Source organism: Pseudonaja textilis, chromosome Z, assembly GCF_049901715.1.
Source record: "Pseudonaja textilis isolate UNSWEBS1 chromosome Z, rPseTex1.2, whole genome shotgun sequence".
NCBI classification, from domain to species: domain Eukaryota; kingdom Metazoa; phylum Chordata; class Lepidosauria; order Squamata; family Elapidae; genus Pseudonaja; species Pseudonaja textilis.
The window spans coordinates 127,896,726-127,923,168 of NC_142008.1; the positions used below are offsets into that span (position 1 = coordinate 127,896,726).

General features: G+C 39.0%; 1 protein-coding gene across 5 annotated transcripts in view; it reads right to left on the reverse strand.

Moving 5' to 3' along the window:
* The window catches only part of STX1B (syntaxin 1B), a 119,825-nt gene that overhangs the window by 20,640 nt on the left and 72,742 nt on the right, over positions 1 to 26,443 (reverse strand). For 2 of the 5 annotated variants that reach the window (XM_087915953.1, XM_087915951.1), the window contains exon 10: positions 1,582 to 2,902. The exons of 1 other annotated variant lie outside the window; for it this stretch is intronic. In XM_087915953.1, coding sequence (XP_087772079.1) covers positions 2,792 to 2,902 — 111 coding nt within the window. In that variant the 3' untranslated portion in view covers positions 1,582 to 2,791. Of the gene's footprint in view, positions 1 to 1,581; positions 2,903 to 16,701; positions 21,276 to 26,443 lie in introns of those variants that run through there. 2 more of the 5 variants (XM_087915950.1, XM_087915949.1) reach the window with 1 other exon arrangement.

A 26,443-nucleotide genomic window follows, 5' to 3' on the forward strand; every position in this document is an offset into this window, starting at 1 on the left:
TTTATAGGCACTGATGTATATCTGTAACACCAAAGGTCAACCTTTGCAGCAGTTTTCTCAATCTCAGGGACTTTAAGATGTGTGGACTTCAGCACTAGAACAGAACAGAATAACAGAATTGGAAGGGGCCTTGGAGGTCTTCTAGTCCAACCCCCAGCTGAGGCAGGAAATCCTACACCACTTCAGACAAATGGTTGTTCAATCTCTTCTTAAAAACTTCCAGTGTTGGAGCATTCACAGCTTCTGGAGGCAAGTTGTTCCACTGATTAATTGTTCTAACTGTCAGGAAATGTTTCCTTATTTCTAGATTGTTTCTTTCCTTGATTAATTTCCATCCATTGCTTCTTGTCCTGCTCTTGAAGGCAGAACAAAAAGCCATGGATGAAAACTAATCAGAGAGAAACCCAACCTAGAACTAAAAAAAATCCTGATAGTGAGAACAATCAGTGGGATGGCTTGCCTTCAGAAGTTGTGGGTGCTTCAACACTGGAGGCTTTCAAGAAGGGACTGGACAATCATTTATCTGAAATGACAATGGGTTTCCTGCTTGAACCAGGGGTTGGTCTAGAAGACCTCCAAAGTCCCTTCCAACTCTGTTATTCTGTTACTCTGGGTCAATCTCTGTTTGTCCTGCCCTGGCTATCTCATATACATTACACTGCCTTGAACCTGTAAATAAAAAGGAGATAAAAATCAAAGGCACCAATAAATCCCTACATCACTGCTAGGTTAGTTGCGAAAGAAGCAAGCAAGCATTCTAATATTTGGTGAACCTTTAGAACTTGAAAGTGTCTGTGGGCTTGGTCTCTCTTTGCCCTATGAGTCACAGGGGGGAGTATTGCAAAATAAAAATATACCTGACCACAAACAATACACAATTAGGGGGCAGTTCCTGCAATAGCCGCCAAAAGCCTGTCTGAGCAGTTCTAGGAATAATAATTTTGTAAGAATTAGGAGAAAGAAGAAGCCAGAATTCTTTCTGGATTTACAGAGGCGAAAAGGCCTCCAAGCCAAAATCTCAGAATTTGCTGCCTGCTGGGTTTAAATAAACTCTGCGTTTGTTTACCAGTTGCCTTAACCCATTATTTGTGCGGAGTTTCCATAAATCAGGACATAACCACACCTGCTAGGTTCAAAGGTGATGGGTTAGTGTTAATGTTTGCACAACACCTCAAAGCACAAATTAAATGTAAGTTTGCAGAAATATAGATGCAGGAGAACATTAGAGTCAACCACATTCTTCATGCAGGAAACTTAATTAAAGCATCTCCCACAGGTGATTGTCCAACCTCTGCCATTAAAAATATTATTTTAAAAAAATATTTCCAAGCATTCAATTCAAAGGTGCTTCCTATAACTTATATTCATTATTCTGACTCTTGAACTCTGGAAAGGCAGAGAAGAGGTTTTGCTCTTCTGTGAAACAGCCTTCAAGTATTTGGAATGTCTACTGCCCTTCATTTATTTATTTTTTTCAAGGTTCAGCGTTTTCCAAATTATTCAATCTCTAACATTTTCTAGATTGCTATTTTCCTGTAGCATTCTCTGAATGTGTTCCAGAATGCCTGATTCCTTCCTTAATGTCATATACCCAGAACTGGACACACCATTCACGGTGCGTAATGATGCCTGAGAATGTCTGGAGAGAAGAAGGGTCCAAATTACCTTCTTGTGGCCTGGCTATTAGTAATCCCTCTACAATTTAAACCTGCCTCACTCTGTCTGGATGAAACTGAATGAGATGTAAAACTGGAAAAATTGCCACTACCCTGTATCAATGGGGCTAAAAACATTCCCTTTGCTGTGACTGTAGTGCTGATAATGCAAACTATTTAATACATTGTGCAAGACTGTCCATGACGTGTGTTCTCTGGTTCCTTAGAAGATCTGCATGAAGCAAGGCCAGAAGGTATCGCCTGGATGACTGAATTGGACATCCAGTTATGAGTCCACTGCCATACCTCTACAGCTTATGTGGATTGTATGCATGTGTTTGCTTCTCTTTGTCATGTTCTCATCATGTGCTACATAATAATAAATAATAACCAATGCAGAATAAAGTGGAATTCTTAGAACCATGCCTTGGCTTTAATTGGGACATGTTGTGCTAAAATGCTCTGGGAATTAGGAACAGTGGTAGGGTGCAGTGATTTACCTTAATAAAATTTAGGTACATCTCCCTTTCAATTCTGTTAACCTGTTAATTTCTCCTATCTCCCAAAATTTCCAGGAGAAAAGGAAACGGTTCCTACATTTGTCTACTGCATAGCAGGATGCCCACAAATAGCACAAACCTTGTGATTATTCCATAAATCGATATCCAGCTTGATTTCTCAACATAAAGGCTCTCTTTTTTACATTTTTTTCAGCAAGCAAGAAAAAAAAAAGATCTTACGGAAAATGTTTTTCAGATGTGAGAAAGGAAGTCCGTGACTATTCTTTTTTCCGATATCATAAATCCTGTGTTGTCTGTATTTTCCATTTTAATTTTTTTTTCTTCTTTCAACTGTAGCATAAACATCCTGTTTTTCAAGACTTTGTCCATTTCCCTCATTTCAGGGCATTGCAGAGAAATCCAGCTTTACCAGCTGGAGAAGTGAGGTAGCTGACATGGGCAGCTGGCTTGTTGATCCCCAAAGGACAGCCAATATTTTTGAGTTATTACAATATACCGATTTTCCTTTTTCTCTTGCTGGAAAAGACATTTCTGAGAATTTTCTTGTTTTCAATAATCTTAGGGCTATTTCACAAGCTGGAAGGCCATTTTATTGTCCTCTGGTTACATAATAACTCATCTAGTTCTGAAAATGTCCAAGAATGGCCAGTTGGATGAGGCCATGCCATTAACCAGTTCCTGCTGTGTTCCAATAGTACTTGACATTTTCTTCTTTGTCGCTCTTTTCTGGAAAGAGTTCAGAAAAGAGCAGTGAAGAGGATTAGGGGATTGGAAATCAAACATAAAAAATGGTTGCATGAATTGGTTTGTCTAATCTAGAAAAAAGAAGGACTCGGGGTGATATGATAGAGGTGTCCCAATATCTGATGGGCTGCCACAGAGAAGAAGGGAACAACTTATTTTCCAAAGCTCCTGAACGCAGGACAAGAAGCAATGGATAGAAATTTATCAAGGAGATAACCAACCTAGAACTAAGGAGAAATTTCCCAGTAGTGAGGATAATTGATCAGTGGAATGGCTTCCCTACGGAAGTTGTGGATGCTGGGGCCTTTTAAGAAGAGACTGGATAGCCACTTGTCTGGAATGGTATAGACTCTCTTGCTTCAACGGGGGGTTAGACTAGAAGACCTCCAAGGTCCCTTCCAACTCTGTTATTCACATAATAGGAAGGGGGAATGGTGTGGTAAGGGCCAATCTTTGCCTCATCTAACACTGTTGGCAAGGACTTGAACCCTGGGCCTCATCCTACAAAATGCAATTCCGTGGTGAAAAATGTAAGTTTGAATTCATGGGCAAGAAAGGTTCAATACATGGGCAAGAAAAAAATACACGGATATAGAATAGGTGGTACCTGGCTCATCAGCAGCCACTGTGAGAGGGATCTAGATGTTTTAATAGATCACTATTTAAGTATGAGCCACCAGTGTGCTGCAGCCACCAAAAAAGCTAATGCAGTCCTAGGTTGCATCAAGAAAGGTGCAGTGTGCAGTGATAGTATTGCTTTATACTGCCTTGATGAGACCAGAAAAGGTCTAGGAGTGATATGATAGGAGCTTCAGTACTTGAAGGGCTGTCATGGAGAAGAGAAGGTTGACTATTCTCCAAAGTACTTGAGTGCAGAACAAAAAAGCAATGGGTGGAAGATGACTAAAGAGAGATCCAGGCGAAAGGAGAAATTTCCTGACAGTGGTACAACTAATCAGTCAAACACTTTGCCTCCAGAAGTTGTGGATGCTCCATTACTGGAGATTTTCAAGAAGAGATTGGACAGCCTTTGTTGGGAATGGTATAGGGCAGGAGTCTGCAACCTTAAACACTCAAGAAGAAAACACCGGAAGTCAATAATTTAACAACCGGTGTGACTGGGTGGGCGTGGCCAACTCAATGCCACTTACTCCCGCCCAGTCATCTCCTGCTCTGGAATATGGAGCGAGTCTCCATGCCCTGCCATCCCGCTTACCTTCTCAGGCCAGGTGAGGAGTGACAGGGAGGAGAGGGGCCAGCCATGGTGGGATCAGCTGATAGAGAGCCACAGCAGAGGGCCGAAAGAGCCGCATGTGGCTCCAGAGCCACAGGTTGCAGACTCCTGGTATAGAGTCTCCTCCTTGATCAGGGAGTTGGACTACAGGACTTCCAAGGTCCCTTCCAACCCAACAAGTTGCCTCTTGAAAAAGTTTCCCAACTCAAAAACAAGCCAATCTGCCAAACAAGATGTCAAACCATCCACTGTGGGAGTAGCTTCTCCCCATACAATCTAGTGAAGAAATTGCCCCAAATAACCATTTGTGAGGGGACACAACTTTATTTAAAACTCAGTGCAACCAGAACTTTACTTTCAAAAGTACAAGGGCTAGAAGGTTTCTATCTGTTATTCTGTAATTCATGTATTCCATTGGGATTAACTACTTTTTCATGCAGAATTTGTACATCCCCTCCCTTACATTCCATTCTAACTCCTTTTCCATGCATTAATATGAATGCTTAAACCACATAGTCAAAATGGATTTTTCTTTCTTTCCTGAACAGATTCTATCCAAGTAATGGCCATTCTTGTTCACTCATAGATTGTTGATCACTTTTTTTCTTTTTTGTATTCTTATGTCATGTTCTCACCACTAATTTATGTCACCAAACAGAATACATCTTCCACTTGAATCACATTCAATCTGGAGTTTTTTCTTCAAGTTCATTCCTAATTCTTCCATCATTACCATTTACTGAAGCAAAACATGCCCAATTAACAGTCAAATTAAACAGATCCTGACATTTTAGCCATATCAATTATAATTATGCCTCCATATTCACTTCCTCACAAGTATTTTGTCAGTTCAACTCTGCTTTCAGGTTTATTGTCCTTTTTCCTTCATTTCACTTCTCAGACATAAAATATACCTATTTTTTGTACCTATTTTATGCTCTTTTCCATTTAGTCCTCATTTTAATGATGGTTCAAAAAAATGAGAAAAAAAAGACTTACAATCTGTATTTGCATTTACAACACTTGCATCCATGGTCATATGATGGTAATTTGGACATTTGGCAACAACTTGCATTTACGACAGGTTGCCGTGTTCTGCGGTTACGTGTCCGTGATTTGTGACCTTTTTTTATAATTTCTGGCCAAAAACACCCATTGGGAAAGCTGGATTCACTTAACAACCATATGAGTCACTTAATGATCGCTGTAAAAATGATCATAAAATCAAGTATGACTTGACTTATGATGGAAGTTCCCATTCCAATTGTGGTCTGGAGTTGAGGATTATCTGTACTCGTCTTACCTTCCAAGTTGTAAACTCCCATATACCCTGGCCATTCCTTTTATTGCCATGGTTTTAGTTAATCAATACTTTTCATTTGGATATATTGCAAGGCAACCTTAAGCTGTTTGTTTCCCAGGCTGATCTTATCTGGAAAAGAAGTGTGCTTAAGAAATCACTCTTCTGGATGGCAACAAAATGGGCCATACATATTCTTACCATGGCCCCTCATGGCTGTAGTCCCCTGCTTCTTTTATTTCTATTGTACTTTATTATTTTATTTATTTTATTGTTATTGTTGTTTTATTTATTTTATTTTAATATTTCATTTTATTTTATTATTTAGAAAGTTAAAATACAAATTCCCCCTCAAAAAAACCTCCAAAAGTATTACAAAAAAAAGTAAGCAAAAATAGACAAAACATTAAAAAAGGACAAAAGACAATATATATATATACATATATATTATCCCCCCAGTTGATTACTAATAACTATACTGCAACAACGTTAGTTTCTCCTCCTTGCAAGGCAGGCCCACAATTTATAAACTTTTACATCTATTTAGAACCAACTTGGCCTGTTCTCCATTTAGTACAGAGGTAGATAGATTTCTAGATCTACTACAGAGCCATGGCGGCATGATGGTTAGAATGCAGTATTGCAGGCTAATTCTGCCGACTGCCAATAGTTTGATCCTGACTGAGACTTCCATCCTTCCGAGGTCAGAATATGCTGACTCTGCAAACCGCTTAGAGAGGGCCATAAAGCATGGTGAAGCCTAAGTACTATTGCTATTACGACTCTATGTAAGAAACAAGTTATTAGCAATCCGCAGAGATTCTCAAGTCATCCAGATCATGGTTGCCCCAAAGGTGCTTTTTCAGGAGGCAACTGGATTTTCTTGTTTGTTCTTTGAAGGCGTTCCATTCCCCACTATTTTGTCAGAGCCGAAGAAGCTTCTTAGATGAGAAGTGAAACCTCTTCAAAGAAAAAAATAAGAAAGTCCAGTTGCCTCCTGAAAAAGCACCTTTGGGACAAGTCATTAATAGGTAAACCAACAGCAAAGTTAAACTTCAAAGCCCTCTGTTAACAATCAGTTGCTGTATTTAATACATTAAAAAATCTACAATGGCTTCTTATCCCCTGCGCTATTCCTCCCAGCCTTGTTGGGAAAGTGAATGCCAATCACTTTAATTTCCTTACTTTCAGTCCTTCAAAAAATGCACTTTCCATTTAAAACCTCCCAAAGTCATAAGAATCATAGTTGGAAGCGACGCTTGAAAACATCCAGTTCGACTCCTTCTTGGTGTAGTTGTTCACTTGTGAGAAGCATTTAGCCCATCCATCAATGGGCTACTGGATGGGTGGGAAACAACCTTCTGGCTGGCACTTCCACCAGAAGAAGAATCTAGCAAACTCTTGTCAATTTCATATCAGTTCTTGTGCTTGGTCCAAGAAAAACGTTCTCTCCTCTTTAGCTTCAAAGATGTTACTGGATTCCAGTGCAGAGAACAGAGAGGTACATTTATATTGAGAGAGAATTGACAGGGAGAAGTGAGTTTTTTGACCCTCTTCATAATGCCCTTGCCAGAAAGACATGTGAGATTTGTTTGCTTCCTTTTTGTGACCTGTATGAGCAAATCCATGTGCCTGAACACACACACACACACACACACGTTCAGGCATGCAGCCACAAGAGAGACCTCCTTTCCCCCATTCTTCCTTCTTCTTGGTCTTCCCCACCCCAGTAACCACCACTGGGTCTCCTGTTGCTCCACCGTTTTCCCACTCTTAGATTTCCACACATGTCCCCATGGGACCAATTGAATGAAACAAAAAGAGAGAGAGAGTTACCACTTTATAAATGGACTGATTTTTTTAAAAAGTGCAAAATATAAAAGATAGCCCGAGGCAAAATAGTAGTGTATAGGTAGTCCTCAACATATGACCACAATTGAGCCCAAAATTTCTGTTGTTCAGTGAGGCATTTAAATGAGTTTTGTCCTATTTTAAGACTTTTCTTGAAACCGTGGTTACGTGAATCACTGCAGTCATTAAGTTAGCAACCCAGTTGTTAAGTGAATCTAGCTTTCCCATTGACTTTGCTTGTCAGAAAGTCGCAAAAGATGATCAAGTGACCCCGGGATGCTGCAACGGTCATAAATATGAACTAATTGCCAAGTATCTGAATTTTGATCGCACGATCATGGGGAAGCTGCAAAGGTCGTAACTGTGAAAAGCAATCATAAAGTCATATTTTTCAGTGCTGTTTTAACTTGAGCAGTTACTATACAAACTGTTGTAAGTTGAGGACTACCTGGACAAAGATAAATCTTTATTACACCCATGCCTTGTGAAATCTCTCCTGCTAATGGTAAAAATATAATGGTTGTAATTGTGACATAAGCTGGCCAGTATCGCATAAGCACCACCAGTGCCTGTTTACCCAAAGCACGCAAACGTTTTGCTATGCAAACCAGGATGTTTATTTTAGAAATTATTTTGTGAGTCAATATTATTATTTTATTTATTTGTACACCACATTTATTATCTGTACAAATAACTCAAGGCAGGAAACATATCCAATATACCTTCTTCCTCCTATTTTCCCCACAACAATAACTCTGTGCGGCGGATAGGGTTAACAGAGACTGGCCCAAAGTCATCCAGCTGGCTCTCAGGGCTAAGGGAGGACTAGAACTTTCTGTTTTCTGCCATGGAGCCTTAACTGTTAGATCAATCTGGTTCTCTCCATTGTTGCTTTTATCCTATTACTCTAGGAGAAACCTGCAATGTACTGGCCAAATGTGGGATATACTTCCTGTTTCCAACTTTTTTCAACTTTTCAAACTAGTCTAGAAAGTTCAGGCTTGAGATTTGTTTGTGGTCTTCTATTTGAGTACTTCGACTAACAACCACAATTGAGCCCAGAATTTATGTTACTAAGCGAGACATTTGTTAAGTGAGTTTTGCTCCTTTTACAACTTTTCTTGCCATGTTTGTTAACTGAATCACTGCAGTTGTTACGTTGGTAATATGGTGGTTAAGTGAATCTGGTCTCCACACTGACTTTGCTTGTCAGAAGATTACAAAAGGAGATCCCATGATCCTGGGACCCTGCAACCGTCATAAATATGAATCAGTTGTCAAATGTTCAAATTCTGATCACATCACCATGGGAATGCTGCAGCGGTCATAAGTATGAAAAATGGACATGGGTCATATTTTTGGGTGCTGTTTGTAACATTGAACTGTCACTAAATGAATTGTTTTAAGTTGAGGACTACCTGTAATGGGTCTTGCAATTAGTATAGGTCAGTTTGATCATGGACCTGACCATAGGCAAGAGTTACTTTGCCTTGGTGATTTCCCCTAGAATGCTGCTATTCCTCCTTTTCAAAGCTGCCCCAGTAATTTACATAAGTAAAAGATTAAAAATTCAGTGTTTATTTTGAAGACAGTTCCTTCCATCCAGGAGTGGAATTCAATTTTTTTAACAACTGGTTCTGTGGGCATGGCGTGGCAGGCATGGCTTGGTGTCATGTTATTGGCTGGGCGTGGCCAACTCAATTTCACTCACATCGAGGCACACATCTCCTCGCCTGGCTTCTCATGACTGTGGGGATGCTGCAACAGTCGTAAGTGTGAAAAATGGTCATAAGTCACTTTTTTTCAGTGCCATTGTAACTTTGAATGGTCACTCCACACAAGCAAAGTACCAGCAAAGGAGGGGGAAAAAACTCCAGAGAAGTTCCTGAGACAGGAAGTCTAGTCCTGCCAAGAATGTAATAAGGGTTAACGGAGAGGCAGTTTCTGTAAGCAACACCAGAATGTTTCCTTCCTGCCTTCCTTACAGGATTAGGCCAGTAGTTTCTTCTAACAACCAGTTCTCCAAACTGCTTAGAATGTTAACAACCAGTTCTAGCAAATAGGTGCGAACTGGTAGAATCCCACCCCTGCTTCCATCACCAAGAGAGAGACTAATGCACAAAAACGTCATTTTTGCACACTGTTTTTAATTGACTGCTCCTGACCACCAGAGGGCAGTAAAATAGCACTGAATCACTGCATTACAAAAAGGAAAAAAAATCAAAACAAAACAGCTTTCCAGATCTTGGAGTCTAAAAATAAAAGAGAGTCTGCAAGGAAGGGGGAAGGAAGAATATTTTTAAACCAGACTTAAGTCAAAATAGATGAGAACGGACAGAGCACCACCCCGCTTATGATGGGAGAGCTTGACAGGTCAGTATATCCAGGCGGGCGTGTGTGTGTGTGTGTGTGTGTGTGTGTGATGGCTCTTTAAAGAACTGCCCACAAAGTGGCCTTCTTGGGAAAAATCTTATCACTGATAATGTGTCTGCCTCATCTCCATCTCCATTTTCGTTTGAGTTTTTAGGTGGATTTCAACCCAGAAGGGAAAAGTGAAGAATCAAAGCAGGGCCGTTGTAGAAAAAAATCACTGCTGATGTTTTTACCTGATGAGAAAATGTACTATTTAGATGAGAAATTTTTTAAAAAGATATTCTATTTGAGATTTGACAGCATGATGGTTAGAAATGCAGAGGATGGCATTTGGGACCCTAACATTCAATAGGATTTCGCCGGATTGTGATGCTTTAGAAATATATCACTTTGGGGAACTGGAATAATCAACTAACTGGGATGGAGGATTGAAAGGACATTTCTCTCTCTCTCTCTCTCTCTCTCTCTTATCTATCTATCTATCTATCTATCTATCTATCTATCTATCTATCTATCTATCTATCTATCTATCATCTGTGAATGTCTATCTATCATCTCTGTCTATCATCTCTGTCTGTCTTTTTTCTGAGCCTTGAGCAGAAGGCACATGTTGCCAGATATGTTGTTTTTCATAGCATGGAAACAATATGCCCTATGGGAAGAGTGCCTAGATAGGTCTCTCTTGGACTTCATCTCCATCTCCATCTAGGTTAACCTCGTATTTCCCCATGACACAGCTGGCCAATGTAGTTAGCTTAACCTTATGTACGATTGGGGTTATTTAGGCCTAAATCTAATTCCTTATTGCTGGCCAATGTAGTTAGCTTTAACCCTGGGGCTATTTAGGCCTAAATCTAATTTCTTATGGGTTAGCTGAATCAATTTTCTACTTGTTGAACTTCCCACTTATACATTAAATGACTCACTGAAACACATCCTGGAAACAAGGCTGCAAAAATAATTAATGAAATCATCTGTAAAAAACATGAAAGTTGGATTCCAAAACCTTTCTGCAATTTAACTGAAGTCCATTAAAAAGAAAAATCAGACCAACCCGTATATGTTTCATTTACCTGCTTTTTTCTAATGCTTTCCCTTCCAGATAACTGCAAACCATTTCCAAGTGGTTGGCTGCTGAAATACAATCCAGTTCTCCAGTTAAAAAAAGAAAGAAAGTCAGGAAATGGTATGCAAAAATACAGCTAATTGCTACGAAGAGAATGCCCCCAAAATTAAGTATTTGAGAAAAATGATTCCAAAAGAAGCCACATGGAAATAATTTCTGAATTATATTAAAAAGAAGTCATAGTGAAAAAGCAATTGACAACTGGGACTGTCTGTAAAGTACAGAACTGAAAATGTAAGAGGCCGGATCATGGCAAGGGATTTGGCTTCCTCCTTGCCTTCTCTCTCAGCATGATCCCTCTGCCATGTATGCCAGCTAACAATGTAATTGTGGAAAATAGTGGATTAATGCATTTATTTATGAGGGAAATGTGTCGCTTTTCAGCTTTCAATGTATTATGTGTCTCTTCAAGGGCTAAAGACCTTCATGGAGGAACATTAAAGGGGGGAATGAAATTGGCAGCTTTGCAAGCATAAAGGGAACAGAACAGGTCATCAAGCAAGTAAGGAGATGAAGGCCAATGTTCAAATCCCCTGCAGAGATGGCAAGGCACTGCCTAGGCCTCATCCAGCTGTTACAAACATCTGAAATGAGATCATAATAATAAGATTTCCCATTCACAATCCAGGATTATCTGCCCCACCTGATTAGTAGACAATCCGATTAGATCCCTAATCGGTCAAGCCCTGTATGCCAACTACTGGCAATTCTGCTACAGGAGGGCTTGAACGGGAATTCACTGAATTGTGCTATCCGTGACAGTCCTTACTGCTGGCCAGGAAGTTTACATCAAGCCATGGGTTTACATCAAGCCATGATTAGTTTTCAGATGCAGGCTAGATCTCTCATCATGAGGGCTTCCCCCTTGTCTGAAATGAAAGGAAGCTGCTTTTTGTGTGGTGTAGATCAGAGGTGGTATTCAGCAGGTTCTGACCGGTTCTGAAGAAACGGTAGCGGAAATTTTGAGTAGTTCTGAGAACCAGCAAATGCCACCTCTGACTGGAGATTTTGCAGTATCCTTCCCCTGCCACGCCCACCAAGCCACACCCACAGAACTGATAGTAAAAAAATTTTTTAATCCCACCACTGGTGTGGATGTCATTGTAATTCAAGGAGGAATGAGGTCCTTGTGTCTGCGGGTGCTTGGATCAGGGGAGAATGTGTGAATGTCAGAATAGGGGAATGGGAAAGCAAGGAAAACTAAGAAAAAAATGCCAAGGATGTCATTTCCATTTCAGAAATGTTTTAGCCCCCTTTAGATTTGCTATTCTTGTTTGTTTTCCTATAGCAGAAAAGGAAAGTTAACAATCTGTTATTCCACCCATATCCACCAACACACATAGATGTTTTTAAGTTTTTTTATTTTATTTTAATCGAAATATGCACATATTCTCCTCCCACACACCCAATATATTAAGAAACAAAAGCAGAAAATACATGTCATGGTTAATCTGGGACTAAGTTCTGAAATACTTGTAAGGGGATAATTTGTGGATAGAATCAGCTCTTCAAATATTCATAAAAGGTTTTCTTCTATGAGCATTTAAGTTGAAATTCCTTCCTAAATATACTCAGCTCTCTTATAAAATCAATTTAGACTCTGTGCTTTAACAAATATAGTACATCCAAATGGTTAAGTAGCCAAGATCCTGCAAGGATTATCTAGGTATTTACATCCATTTGTTTAGCAGCCATTCAAAATTACAATGGCAATGAAAAAAGCAACTTACAAGTAGCGCTCCACTTATGACCATTGCTGCATCCCCAAGGCTGTGTGATAAAAATTCAAGAGCTTAGCAGCCAGCATGTATTTATGATGGTTGCAGCCAGTTGCAACCTTCCCAGGCCAGCTTCCAACAAGCAAAGTCAATGGGGAAAGCCAGATTTACTTAAGAGCCCTGTGATTCATTTAACAACTGCAACAATTCACTCAACAACCATGGCAAAAAAGATCCTAAAATCAGGTGTGACTCACTTAAACAACCACTTTGCTTAGCAGTGGAAATTCTGGTCCCAGTTGTGGTTGTGAATCACAAACTATGGTGGCCCAGTGATTAGAATGCAGTATTGCAGGCTAGTTCTGCTGACTGCCGACTGCCAACACTTCAGCAGTTTGATCCTCATTGGCTCAAGATTGACTCAGCCTTCTATCCTTCTGAGATCGGTAAAATGAGGACCCAGATTGTTGGGGGGCAATATGCTGACTCTGTAAACTGCTTAGAGAGGACTCTGAAGCAGTGTGAAGCGGTGTACAAGCCTAAGTGCTATTGCTATTACCAGTACTGTAACTTATTGTATTGAAAACATGGAACTGTAAAGACTTGGGGATCCTTATGAAATCAGTACCAAGGGCAGCAACCACAGGAGAATTTTGTATTTGCATAGCAAAATTTAGGAAGCAGGAATGGCAGAAAACAGAGGTATTGGCTACCTTCAGGATGGTGTGTATTTAAGGCCCAACTTCCATGGCGCAATTAATCCTTAGCTATTGTTTAATAATTATGTAGTTGTGATCCATAACTGCTATGCACCAAAGATGAGATTTTTTTTAAAAAAAAGAGAGTAAGCACTTTTGATCAGATTAAAAGTAGATTCTCCTTTGAGTCAATCTCAACACCAACTATATAATATTAGAATGCGATCATATTTTAAAAGGCAACAAAGATGAAAAAGAGTCTGGAGACTAAAAAATAGATCGAACAGTTAAGGGAACCACGTATGTCACTATAGCCTAACAAAGAGAAGGATAAGAGGACATACTACCTGTCTTCTAGGACTTGAGGAGCTGTCACAGAGAAAAGAGGGCATCTGAGGGTAGGATAAGATGTGGAAGCTTCTTATATAAAGATCCAACTCAGAATGAAGGAAAAATTTCCTGACAGTTAAGGTAGAAAAATTAATCAATGAAACAGCTTGCTTCCAGAGTTGTGGGTGCTCCATTGCTGGAGATTTTTGAGAAATATGGGGAAATCATTTGTCTGGGATGGTGTAAGTTCTCTTGTCTTGGGAAGGGGGTTGAAGTAGAAGACTTCCAAGGTCCCTTCCTGCCCTATGATTCTGTTTCTTCTTAGAACATTATAGAAGTGCTTGTTCTCCTGGGATGCCATTTTAATCTCAGCCTAGTTTACAACTATGGGATCTAGGATCTCCCATCCAAGTGTTAAATAGATTCAACTCTGATTTATTTTCCAAGATCAAGAAAGGAAGTTTTAAAGTGAGAAAAGTAAACTAGAGGATCAATTCACTTTTTGAGCAATTCAAATGTATTGGTAAGAAAGGAGCTTCTTAGGGATGAAATTAAGCCATGGCTGAGTCCTTGAGCATCTGTCAAATTTTTAGAAATCCAGCTTCCATTCCTCTAAGTAGAAAGCCAGTGAATGAGACACAAAAAGTAAAAGTGGAAGTAAAAATGGGTAGGAAAAAGGAGTGTTGTTTAATTAGGGTATCAAATACAAATACACAGCCACACACTTGTAATGGGAGATCCAGTGTGAGTTGCAGAGAGTCCTTGATTTATGACCACAATTGAGTCCTGAATTACAGTCATAAATCATAACAGTCATTAAGCAGGTCACCATTTGACCATCTGATTTTACAACTTTTTTTTTGCAGTGGTTGTTAAGCAAATGACATGGTTGTTGAGTGAATTCCGCAGTCATTAAATTAACCCATTTTCACCAATGGGAATTTTGCTGGAAACTGGAAATAAACAGCAGAAATGGGGAAAGAGCAACAAAAATCAGTCATATCACTGTGGGACACTGAACACAGCTATAAATGCAAGCTAACTGCTAAGCACAGAAAAAATGTTAATGTGTGTGCAAGCCATAAGAAGGTCTGAAGCAGTTCATAAGTAGCTCTGAGGAGGCTCATCCTAACTTTGAACAGTCACCAAGTAACAGTCAATAATGAGGACAAACTGTACTCCAGAAGTAACTCTTAATTCTAGACCAGACATGATAGTGAAAATGGCCAGCATGTCAAGACAATCTGGAGGATTTCCTGTTGTTTGAAGATGGGACTGGAAAAACCCAATTCCGGACAAGAACGCCCGCGTAATAACTTTTCCTCAAAGGAAGCCTCTATGAGACTCCTATTTAACTCAGTGACTGTTTCCTGGGACAAGTGATCATTTCCTTTCTGGCTAAGATCAAACCATTATGTTGTTCTAATTTTTCACGTCGATGTTTTCCATAGCACTTGAAAAGGATACCAGGCATCTCGCCGACTTTCCAGGCTCCAATCTTTGTTCCTCCATTCTGATGTTCTTTCTCCTCTTCACGGCACACGCTCCCAAGAAGCTCCCTCTAAGTTGTAGCACCCAAATGGAAGCCATTTCATGGCGTCACCGAACTGCCCGGTGAAAACTTTAACCAATTCTATCCCATGGTCTGCTCTGAAGGCTGCTTTCTATCGTATGGGTCTGCTGTTGAAATTCCAGTTAAATTACAGAACTTGGCTCTTTGCCAGACCTTCAGGCAATTAATTATATCCAAAGTTATTTTTATGAAAAATAGCAAAAATAAAATGTCATCATGCCTGTAAGAGAAAAAACTCTACGACACTTGCAAAACCAGCCCAATATGGTCTGATGTTTTTTTCAATTTGGTACCCTCCAGATATGTTGGCCTTCATTTGCCAGTTAAAACTGAGAGACCTGGAGGTCACTTCACTTGGGTTGGGAGCTGAAGGGTTGAATTCAGGCTTACTGTGTCTAATTTTCACATATTAACTTTTTTTTCCTTTTTTTAAATCAAACCATTTCAAATTTGGAACACCCTGTTTGAGTTCCAAACAATTAATTTTCAAAATGAGATTTCTCTGTCATTGGGGATGGTTTTAAAGGAAGGTGAAAAATCCCGCTAAATCCAATTTACAAGTGGAGACCCTACAATCTGCTTGAACCAAGTTTATTCAAACAGTGCTGAGGAAAGTCCACCAAAGGTGGATACAAACCACCTTTACATACTCATATAATAAATGCTGACTAATAATGATGCCAAATGACCATCATAATAGGGATTAGATTTTTTTTATAAAGAGATAAGGAGAATAATAAGGTGAAGGTCAATACTGATCAGTTTTTGTGATTAATTATATTCTGGTTTCCATCTATATGTACTGTATCTTTGCTGATTTAAGATGCCTTGTGAGCCAGCATTTGCAAAAATCTAAGCAAGAATCTTATCTGAGTTAAAGGGGCTTATTAATTTGACAGACTTGCTTCAGATATTTGCTTTCATTCCATCACAATTTCAGCAGGACCTATTTTTCTCAAGTTGTGATAGTTTGAAACTCAGAAGACTTTCAAACTGATTGAAACAGCCTGGAGAAGTTCACAAAAATGGTGCTGAACCCAAAAGAGGGTAATTTCAAAAGATTTTGCACAAGCCTGCAGGGAAAATTTTGGGACCTCTTTAGGGAAGCACTCAGCTCAATTTATCTCACTCCATTTCTGAGGATCGGAGAAGGGAGAGACTAAGGGTGTATTGCTTTGAATTCTTTGGAAGAAAGCAAAAAAAAAATGATAAAAAAAGAAAAGGAAACCTAAACTTTCTTTTAGGAGTTGAGGATTCTCTGGCTGAATTTTCTTAAGGAAGTGAAATCCTGCTCTTTAACTGGCCCTATGAGGAAAGAAATTGCTGCTCTGCTCCTTATAAAGATCCCAAAACACATTAAGGGTGAAAATGTTAATTTACCCCATTGTAGAGGGGAAGGAGATGAGACTGAGAAATTCTCCTACCTTTCTGTTTTCCCTGAGAGATATTCAACCTTTAGCAATAAACATTTAATTATGTTACAACCCTCAGAAAGAAGAGAGGGAGCATACGCGCAAGAGAGAGGGGAGGGAGAGAAAAATACAGAGATGGTTGGTTCAACACACACACACAGAGACAAAAGGTGATACCTTTTTATTAGACCAACTTGTGTTGGCGAGAGAGCGTGCAAGCCATCGAGCATTTGGAAAGATTTAGCATTTAGTCACTGGCTTTAACTAAGCACATTTGGACAGACATTGAAAAAATAAACCCAGAAACGAAGAATTACCTTTCGAAAAGAAAAAAATGGAACAGACCTTTTCTTAAAAAAATAATAATAAATACTTTTTTTAAATGAGAAAATTAATAAATTGCTATACAAACAAATTCAGAAAGAAAAATTCCCCAGGCAGGGGGAAAACACTCAGACCTTCCAAAGTCAGCCAGTTAAAGCGCATTCAGAACAAAACAAACACAAGTTTTTTTTCCACAAAAAACAGGGGGAAGGAGAAGAGAAAGAAGAAGGAAGAAATCACCCGTTACACACAGCAGCTGGTATTTACACACAGAGGAAGGGAAGGAACTAAAGAGTGAAAGGGGGAGATAAACCTTGAAAAGGAGGAGGAGGAGTGGTGGTGGTGGAGGTGAAACTAAAGATATGAGGTGGGGAAATGTTTCCTTTACAAATTTGAGCCCTGAATGCTGTTAAGATTCGTGTGGCAATCTAACTTGGATTAAATTCAGCATTGATTCTTCTCCCACATGCCTACCTCACTAATGACCTAGGCAAGGTTAGGCTGGACAGAGATAAGTTCCGTGCCCACATGGAATAGTACCACTACCACGTGGTACTATTCACTGGCACCAACACACATATACTGGATTGCTAAATTAGCTAGATCACTAAAAATCCTGTGTTTTGAGCATGGATGTCCTGTTTATTGAAAAAACATTTACCCTTTAAAGCTAGGTCAGCCCTGTTTAAAAACTTGGCTTTTCTTTTCTTTCTGTCTCAAATGTAAACTGCAAATGGAAGGCCGTTCCTTCCAACTACAGAGACATTTTTTTAAAACATTAACCCTGTAAAGGGGAACTGGATTCTCTAATGGGGAGTTTTCAGCATCATCCCTGCCATATCAAACTACTATCCCCAGGATGCTTTGCACAGAAAGCAAAAAAACAGTCAAAATTCAGAATAGGAATGTGTGTTTAAGCAAAACATTAAAAAAAACTTTTATCTAGAAAATGGGGCAAACTAAAGATCTAGTCAGCTTGAAATGGCCCGAGGAATCTGTCCTTGAAAGATGCATGGATTACAAGAGACAATTAATGTTTTAAAAGATTACCAGGGAAGTATTTTAAAACTGATGCTCATGATGCTCAGACGACTTTTTCCCTCTTTTTGTCATTTAAAAATATAAAGCAGTTTGAGGAAATGTGGCAGATCTTTCTTCTGATTCAGATTGAGAGACCCTGAAATGGTTTGGGAATAAATCTATCTATCTTTCTGTCATATATTGATACATTCCTCACATAATAGTGGGATAATTTATGTTCTTACATTATTTGTGCACTATAAGCCTATTTTTGCATAAATGAGGGATACAGGTTTTTTTGAGTATATCCAATTGCTATATGGATTGGCACATGTCCATAAAACTCTTACGTTCTTATGCTGCCTCCATACATATCAACGTGATCCAAGCTAAACAATGCACATTTCTTTCTCTAGAATCCTGTGGCTAAACTGATTTCTAACCAAGGCTGACTTTGGCCAAACGCTTTTGCAAAGGGTCTTGCCAAGAGTTTTAAACCCAGATTCCCTCTTTCAAGTTAAATATCCACACAAATCTCTACGCACTTGAGGGCCTCAAGCCCTTCTGTTTCTTGAAAGCATCACATGAGAGGCAAAGAGGAAAGAGAGGAGAGAAAATATTTTAACTAGGAGATGAATATATATTTCTCTTTAAAAAAAAAATCCCCCTTTTCTTTGGATCGAGGGAGGTCTTCTGAATGCAAAAAAAAAAGAAGAATGTAAGAAGGCAGAAACTGATTTTTTTTCTGGTCTAGAGTGAATCATATTTAGATTACAATCAATGGAACTATTTTTTAATTTTTTTTTAACCAATTCCAATTAAATTCCAATTAAACCAATTAAATATATTTTAGAGACAGCTGGAATTTCACTACAATTCCTGATTTGGAAAGATGCTCCTTGACTACAACTGCCTGCTTTCGAGTTTCACGTCATTCCTAAGTCAAGGAAGTGACTATCAATTCATATGTTACAAGAGATGCATATTAGGGTTTCCATCTCTGCATTGGATTATATTGTCGATAAATATTTACATTAAATTGGGGCAGGGGAGAGAGGAAGCTTTTAAAGCTGCTGTCTCATCATTTGGGGAACTAATTTTAGTTGACCACAATGTTTTTAATGGATTAATAAATTACATATTATATCTTATGTTATATCCATTTCCCAAGTGTTTCTCAACCTCAGCCACTTTAAGACATGTGGACTTCAAACAAAGCTGGCTGGAGAATTCTGGGAGTTGAAGTCCACATCTCTTACAGTTGCTCAGGTTGAAAAACATTGCTTTAATCTATCTCTATCTGTTTTTTCTGGGTTAATTCTTCTGTAGATGAAGCTTTTTCTGTGTGATATCCATCTTTCTTGATTGGGAGAAGGGTGTTCCAAAGTTAAGGCTGAATCATGGCTTGCATCAGAGGGTGACAATATTACCTTAATTCCACAAAAGGGGTAAGAGCTGATCTCTTCAAAAAAACCACCATTTGAGATGTCTAGACAGCCATCTCCGGTAGGTGCAAGGCAAAATGATCAAGAGTAACTCCAGGACCATGCTTCACAAGGAGGAATTCTTACATGCTGGAGACATAATTGGGTATCTATACAAAAGGGAGACTTCAAACAAATGCTCCCAGGCAGGATTGGCAAAGAGAAATATGAATGGAATTACCAGAGGAACATGTTCCCTCGCTTATGAGTTGGAAACATGAAGGTTTATCTTTAAAGTGCACATAAGAAACTCCTGCAAATCCTTTTAGATATTTTCAAGGGTACCTATCAGTTTTTTAGCTTCTTTTCAGAGTTTTGTCAGAGAACCTCACATTTGCTAATGAGGGAAAGGAAAAGGACATCTATCATATCAGAGCAATATTATTCTGTTACACATCTGCAGTTATACAAGAGAAACTATGTCTCTGGTAGTTTCATTCCAGCTTAAGTATCACAGCTGTTTTCTTTTCCCTGGAAAGTCACAGCTTTAGCCTCGTGCTAAAGTTTCCCCTCATATTGATGGGATAAATTCATGAAGGGCTGGGCAGCTGTATTAGGAATTGCATGTTGCAATGTGTACCACCCATTGGGCCCCATGCTGAGCATCTCCAAGGGCATACTTAGATAAGGAGTCCAAAGTCCATCCTACTGTTGATTTCCGAAAGAAAGTCAACCAGTGCTGACTCCATCAGAGGTCACTATAATCAATGAGTCCTACAAGCATCTTGGTTTAGAAAATTTAGAGGTACTCTCTTGACCATTTTATAGAAAGTCAGCATAAATATGGACTGCTTCCTATGGAACACCCTGCTCCCAGTTGGTGAATCAGTTCCTATTGGCAAGATCAACAGATCTCATTAAATCAGGGAGTGGGGATTTTTCTCAGAGTCCCAGGGCTACTTTTAATATTTTTGAGGAACTGGAATATGCATGACAATTAGCAATGTTTTGGGTCAGTTTGGGGAATAGCTTGGTTTTTTTCAACTTACGCTCGGATTTCTATGCATTTTCTGTTGAAGAAAAGTGCGAAATTGCACTAAACAATTTTCAACAATATTTTCACCAACGATATTGGTTAGAATGCAATTGGAGCCACATGTGACTCTAATGCTCCAGCACTAAGCCAGTTTTTTACCATCTAAAGAGGGGGGGGGAGGGTTGCCTCCAGAGAAGGAAATCTCTGGAGAATTAGAAGCTGCGGAATGGCTTCATCTACAGAAAATTTCCTGCTAATTTCTGACACGTGCAAAACATGGGCTAAGGGTAAAGTTCCTTTGAAATAAACAAAGTTCCTTAAAAGGACTTTTGTTTTTTGTTAAACTCCCTTGATCCAAAAATAAAAGCTATCATTGTATAATTTTTAGATAGGAGGAACAAGAAAGAGAACTCTATTGATAAAATAATAATAATTTTTTTCTGTCCATAAAATAAGTTATGTGATAAGATGGAAAAAAATACGCTTGAATTTGTTCTCTCATTTTGTTTGGTTTTTTTTCTTCTTAATATTGTAAACTTGAGCAAAAAAAATAAAACAACTGAAGGGGAATGGAAGAGTAAGGAAAAAGAAAGATATGTTAATTTAAAAAAAGAATGACATTTTTATAAAGAAAATTTTGTGAAAAGTTGTTGTTTTAGCAAATACACCACAGACTACAATAAACCGCCTACATTGAAACAATACACAGATCAATACCCAAAATGGAGAGTCGAGGGGATTTCAACATGTTTGTAGGATTTGTCTTTCGTCTTTGCGATGCAGTTAACTTTTTTTTTTTTTTTTTTGGAACAGTTGCTTTTGTTGGTTTGGGTGTGATATTGGAGACGTTTTGTAAAAATGATCAAAAAATCTAAGTTTTTTTTGTTCTTTCTTTTCTGGAGTTTGATCTCTTATGCAGAGATGACGGAATGAACACTTTATAAAAAAGAAAAAGAAGAAAAGTATGTACATATATACACATAAAAAGAAAAGAACGAAGCTGAATGGTTCTGAAGTCATTGCGGCAGTTACCCCCCTCCAAGATATCCCTAAAGTTAATACACAACAATTAATAAAACAAAAACATTTCATGACAAATGGAAAGATGGATCTGAACCTATGGATATCTCCTGAAAGTGTCTAAGGCATCTTTTAAAAAGACCGATTTCTCAAATAATGTGGAAAAATAGTCAGTTCACATATGGTAGCCTTTGAGAAGTCATATCTCAACTATGTCTCTTGCTGTCCAGCCAGACATGGATAAACCCACCCCATAAACCGTGTATTTGTCTTGGTTGAGGGTAATTACAGGTCACATTTTAAGAAATTCTGAATATGTGTATGTATACATGAGCTAAATTATATCCCAGGTGTATGTGTGCTTCCTTAATTATATCTATGGGTGTGTGTTTGAATGCAAACACAGACACATATGCTCAAATAAACATGAATGGCATACTACTCACCATAATAGTGCACTTTTGTGTGTTCAATCTATACACTACTATCTACATCTTAATATACTGATATGATGTAAATCCTGAATTTACAATAGTGTATATGTGTCCCAACAGACTGATTTATTTCTAAAACAGAACAACTTTAAAATTAAGTTTTTATAATTTATAACTAAATCAACTTGGGGACCACTGCTGTATTAAGTGTTTGAGTCTCAGCTTCTGCCCATAATTGTGAAAGGCAGAAACAGGCCCCTAAATGCCCATTGCATTTTACTAGTCTGCTGCAGATCAAACTCGTGCGTACACCAGTATATAAATAAGCGTTATCTTGCAGTTCTCCAAGATATAACATAGATAAATATAGGTCTATCAATTTATACCAGAGACCGGTTGTCCAACTGCAGATTCATTAAAGCAGGAAAGCAATGGGAATTTTTCCAAAGGAAAAACCAGAAAAATGGGCAGGTCTTTGGACCTTCCAACCCAATTGGAAAAAAGAGCGAGAGGCACCCCAGAGGGGATCCATCTGTCCCAGCAACCATTCAGTTAGACCTGTCTCACACTCTGAGAACCAACAAGCTAGTCACACATGCATACAAAGACACTGAGTTAGATTGCATAATATTTAGGCACATTAAAAGCTACACATAGGCATCAACGAGACCACATATGCAAGTAGGCATACTGACTCATGCCAACAACACAGAACAGACATTTGCCACACAGTGTACTCTGGTCCTATTTCCCCAGGGCTTACAGGAATTCACATTTTTAACTTTGTTATGAATTTGATGGATTATTATATATCAGACTGATTTTATTAACCAGGGTTTTTGAAACCTGGTGACTTTAAGAAGTGTGGATTTCAATTCCCAGAATTCTCCACGGGCTGGAGGATTCTGGAAGTTGAAGTCCACACTTCTTAAAGTCGCCAAGTTTGAAACACACTGGACTCATGAGTGGTGGCAATAAGCCACTTTGGTTGCAAAGGGAGAGCTGACTGAATAAATGCTTGCATATAGCGTTATCTTCCAGGAGGTATTCTCTTCATACATACTATTAATGTGAGTGAAGTCTATAAAACAGGACCCCCAGTTTTGAAGTCTGATCCCCTGCCTCTAATCTAAAGCAGCATAATTCAATGCGAAATATTTTGGGCACATGAGCCCAAAGATTTGGGTAATGGGTTTCTAAGCAGTCACTCAAAGAGGGATTTGTCTCTGTGGCGAGCCACCTTAATCTGATTTTCCATTAGGTGAAATAATTCAGCACCCAGCCTTGCATTCACACCTGAAAATTCTGGGCATGGTAATATTTGGTAGAGGATTTAACTGGCAAGTACGCAGCCACATTTCTTCATAAAGGTGATCCAGCCCAAATTATAAACAGCTTTCCTTCTAAAATCTGTTTTCAACACAATGGTTAATATGTGCATGGTTTCCAGGTGTCTGAGAATGTATTTATTACCTTTTAGCATTTTCTAACCACCTGCTGGGTAGTTTAAGACAGGATAGAGAAGGAGTGATTTTTATTCTCTTCTTCAAAACATGTTTATGTAAAGTCCCCTTATTTTCACACCTATGCACTTTATTTCTGACTCATTTTCAGTAAGTTTCATTGCCAATTACACATGATCCAAACACTTTTTGGAAGAGACAGCTTTGCTGATTCTTTTGCAACAAATTCATTCAGATCTAGGGACTGGGTCCATGTCCACACAGGGAAAGTCTGGCACCAAATGAGATCTGCAATTTATGAAAGGGTTCCTGCAGAGAAACTGTTTTCAGTGGCATTTTTAAAAAGCTCTTCCTATACAGTGTAATAACAAGGATAATGTAAATGATTTGGGGATCTTACAAACCAAAATTAGGGAGTAGCTTTTCTGCAATCCTAGTTGCAGTGAATTGACTTTACTCTAGGATGAGGGGGGCAAAATGCATTTTTCACCATGCCATGCCCAAGGCCAGCAGCAGAGACAGAAAAGACTACGTACTTGTCTATTGCTTGAGATAAATTTGACTTGTGTGTTTATATATTCATCCCTATATCACCACCATTTATATATGAGCACCAATACACACCCACACTGAATATATGTAGCCTACATATATTCTTTATCACATATGTAGAACATGCAAGCAGGCACACATACACATGCCCTCACTGATTTAACTAAGTCAGAATTAAAGATGGGAGCTGAGATAGCAAAGGGAGAGTTTTTGGAGTAGAGAAACTGTCAGGTACCATCACAGGGGGAAAGGGTGAGTTATGTAAACAGGATCTTATGCTTAGGGCATGAACAGTGGGAAACTTTTGGAACAGATTCGGAACAGCCACATTTCAAGGATGGGTTTTAGGATGGGAAGAGCAAAGGTCAATCACAATAGAATTGGAGAAGAATTTCTATGGACTAGCTGACCAATGTCGCACTAAGACAGGGCTCTCCAAATTTGGCAACTTGTGGACTTCAATTTCTAAATTCCTCGGCCAGCCATCCTGACTATGGAATTCTGGGAGTTGAAGTCCATAAGTCTTAAAGTTGCCATGTTTGGAGATCCCGGCTCTAAGACTTCATTCTGTTCTCTTAACTAGTCTGGAACCAGAGCTTGCTAATGGTAACCTTCCATACCCAAGTTGGTTTTCTGCAGGTCTTCCTTGCTAGTTCATCACCAGCTCTGATTTTGGATTCCAAGGCCCTCATTTTTCACTTTTTTCATACTAATGAATGGAATCCTGTATTATCCACAGCTAAAGTTTTGGGCTTCAGTAGCATCAGTTGTCTATCTAGCTAGAGGTGCCAAGGAAATGTTTGGGAAGTGTATATTAGATAGGAATGCACTGTCATTGTCTGTAGGAATTGCAGTGTCTTGAGAGAAGTGGTCAAAAAAAGATAAGGGAACCCACCTTTTCCTGGGCTCTGTGTGTCAATTTAAGGGTCATTTTGAGAAGAGCCAGCTGCCTCATGAAACAGCACAAGCTTCCCCTAGCAAGAGACTATACAAAATGAAAGACATCCACTGAAGGTGGAATCTGTTTTGACTTAGCTGGGTTATATTTTTGATTACTGTTGAAAAATTCCTCAAACAAACCAGATTTTGAACTAGGAACATCTTAATGTTCTATTAGAAATGACTTAATGAGCACTCTGTTACCAAGCTTCAAAGTTTTGGGACACTGTTTTAAAGTCTACAGGGGTCTCTGTATGTTTTAATACTTTTTCTCTGCCTAATCAACCTTATAATAAAAATATGCAATTTCAGCCTCATCTCTGCACTGGGTTTATTTAGACTGCCAACACTGAAGCTCTGTAGAATTATCTACTTACCAACAAAAACTGTCCAGAACAGTAATTCATGCTGGACAATTCATGCTGGTCTTCCTCATTCTTAGCTACACTCAAGAAAACTTTACAAAGATAAGAAAACAGCATGCATTGGAATTGCCCTACAAGATCCTAAAGAAATGGAATAATCTGTATAAATACATCTCCAAGCTGCTATGATTGTGCTAGCGCGATTGTTTTGTTGTTATATAGGAATTTCAAAATGACAATTCTGTAACACATCCACTGCTTATATTAAACAATAGCTGGTGGTGATTGTGGACATATTACATCAAAAATACAGACACTCCTTACATTTCAATCTGGAAATGACCGATGTTTAAGTCATCGCTAAACAATTTAAGAATGACTCTCGGTGTTTATAAAGAGAGGAATAAACATGCTCCATGAAATTACTGCATAGTTATACTGCTGTTAAGGTTGCTGGCAGATTTGCATCACACCTTGTGTCATCCTGGTATGACAAGTATCTCTTTTCATTAAATGTTACAAAGGGGCACAATAAATGACTGCAGTAACGCCTTTGGCCAATGGGAAAGGGATTCGTTTCCTACCACTGCAGACTACTTAGCAAGGATCAGTCACGTTCCCTTTGATTGCTTCCTTCTTTCATAGTACATTCACTCTATACAGCCTAACTCAACATGCTGCCTTCAAGCCATATTGAACTTTAGTACCTTGCAACCCCAAGCACTGTAGTCCAAACTTGGATATTCTGGGAATTAAAGTCCAATGTGTTTGAAGAGCACCAGGTTGGGGAGGATCATCTTAGGATATTCAACTAACAGCCTTCAAACTGGGCAACACCTGGACTTCAACTCCCAGAATTCCCCAAGTCTCTAAACTTGCCCAGTTTAGAGACACCCCCCCCCCCCGTTCTAGTAATAGAAGAAGGTTTCTTGTGGGACACTGTTTTAAAGCACAGAGGTTCCTTTGGATAAACATATCTGACTGTTTTTTGTTTGGAGTACCATAACATAACTAGCAATAGTTGACTATGTTGACTTAATGTGTGTGTTTGTATTGTACAGGGTGCTTTGAAGTGCATATGGATTTGAAATCAGGTGGATGGGCTTTGGGTCTGTTCCTGCATCAGCTACATTTTGTAGGAGCACAAAAAGACCTAAAGATGATCCAAGATTTCCCTTTCCTAGCCGGAAGTCAGAACTGTTCTTGTTTTCATGAAAGAAAAACCCTCAAATTTTCCACAGGCAGCGAAATCCCGTGGCACAGTCCACTCCCAAACTGGTGGCCTCAGGTCAGGAGAACACTGCCCTAACAGGTTGCTTGCATAGAAGAGC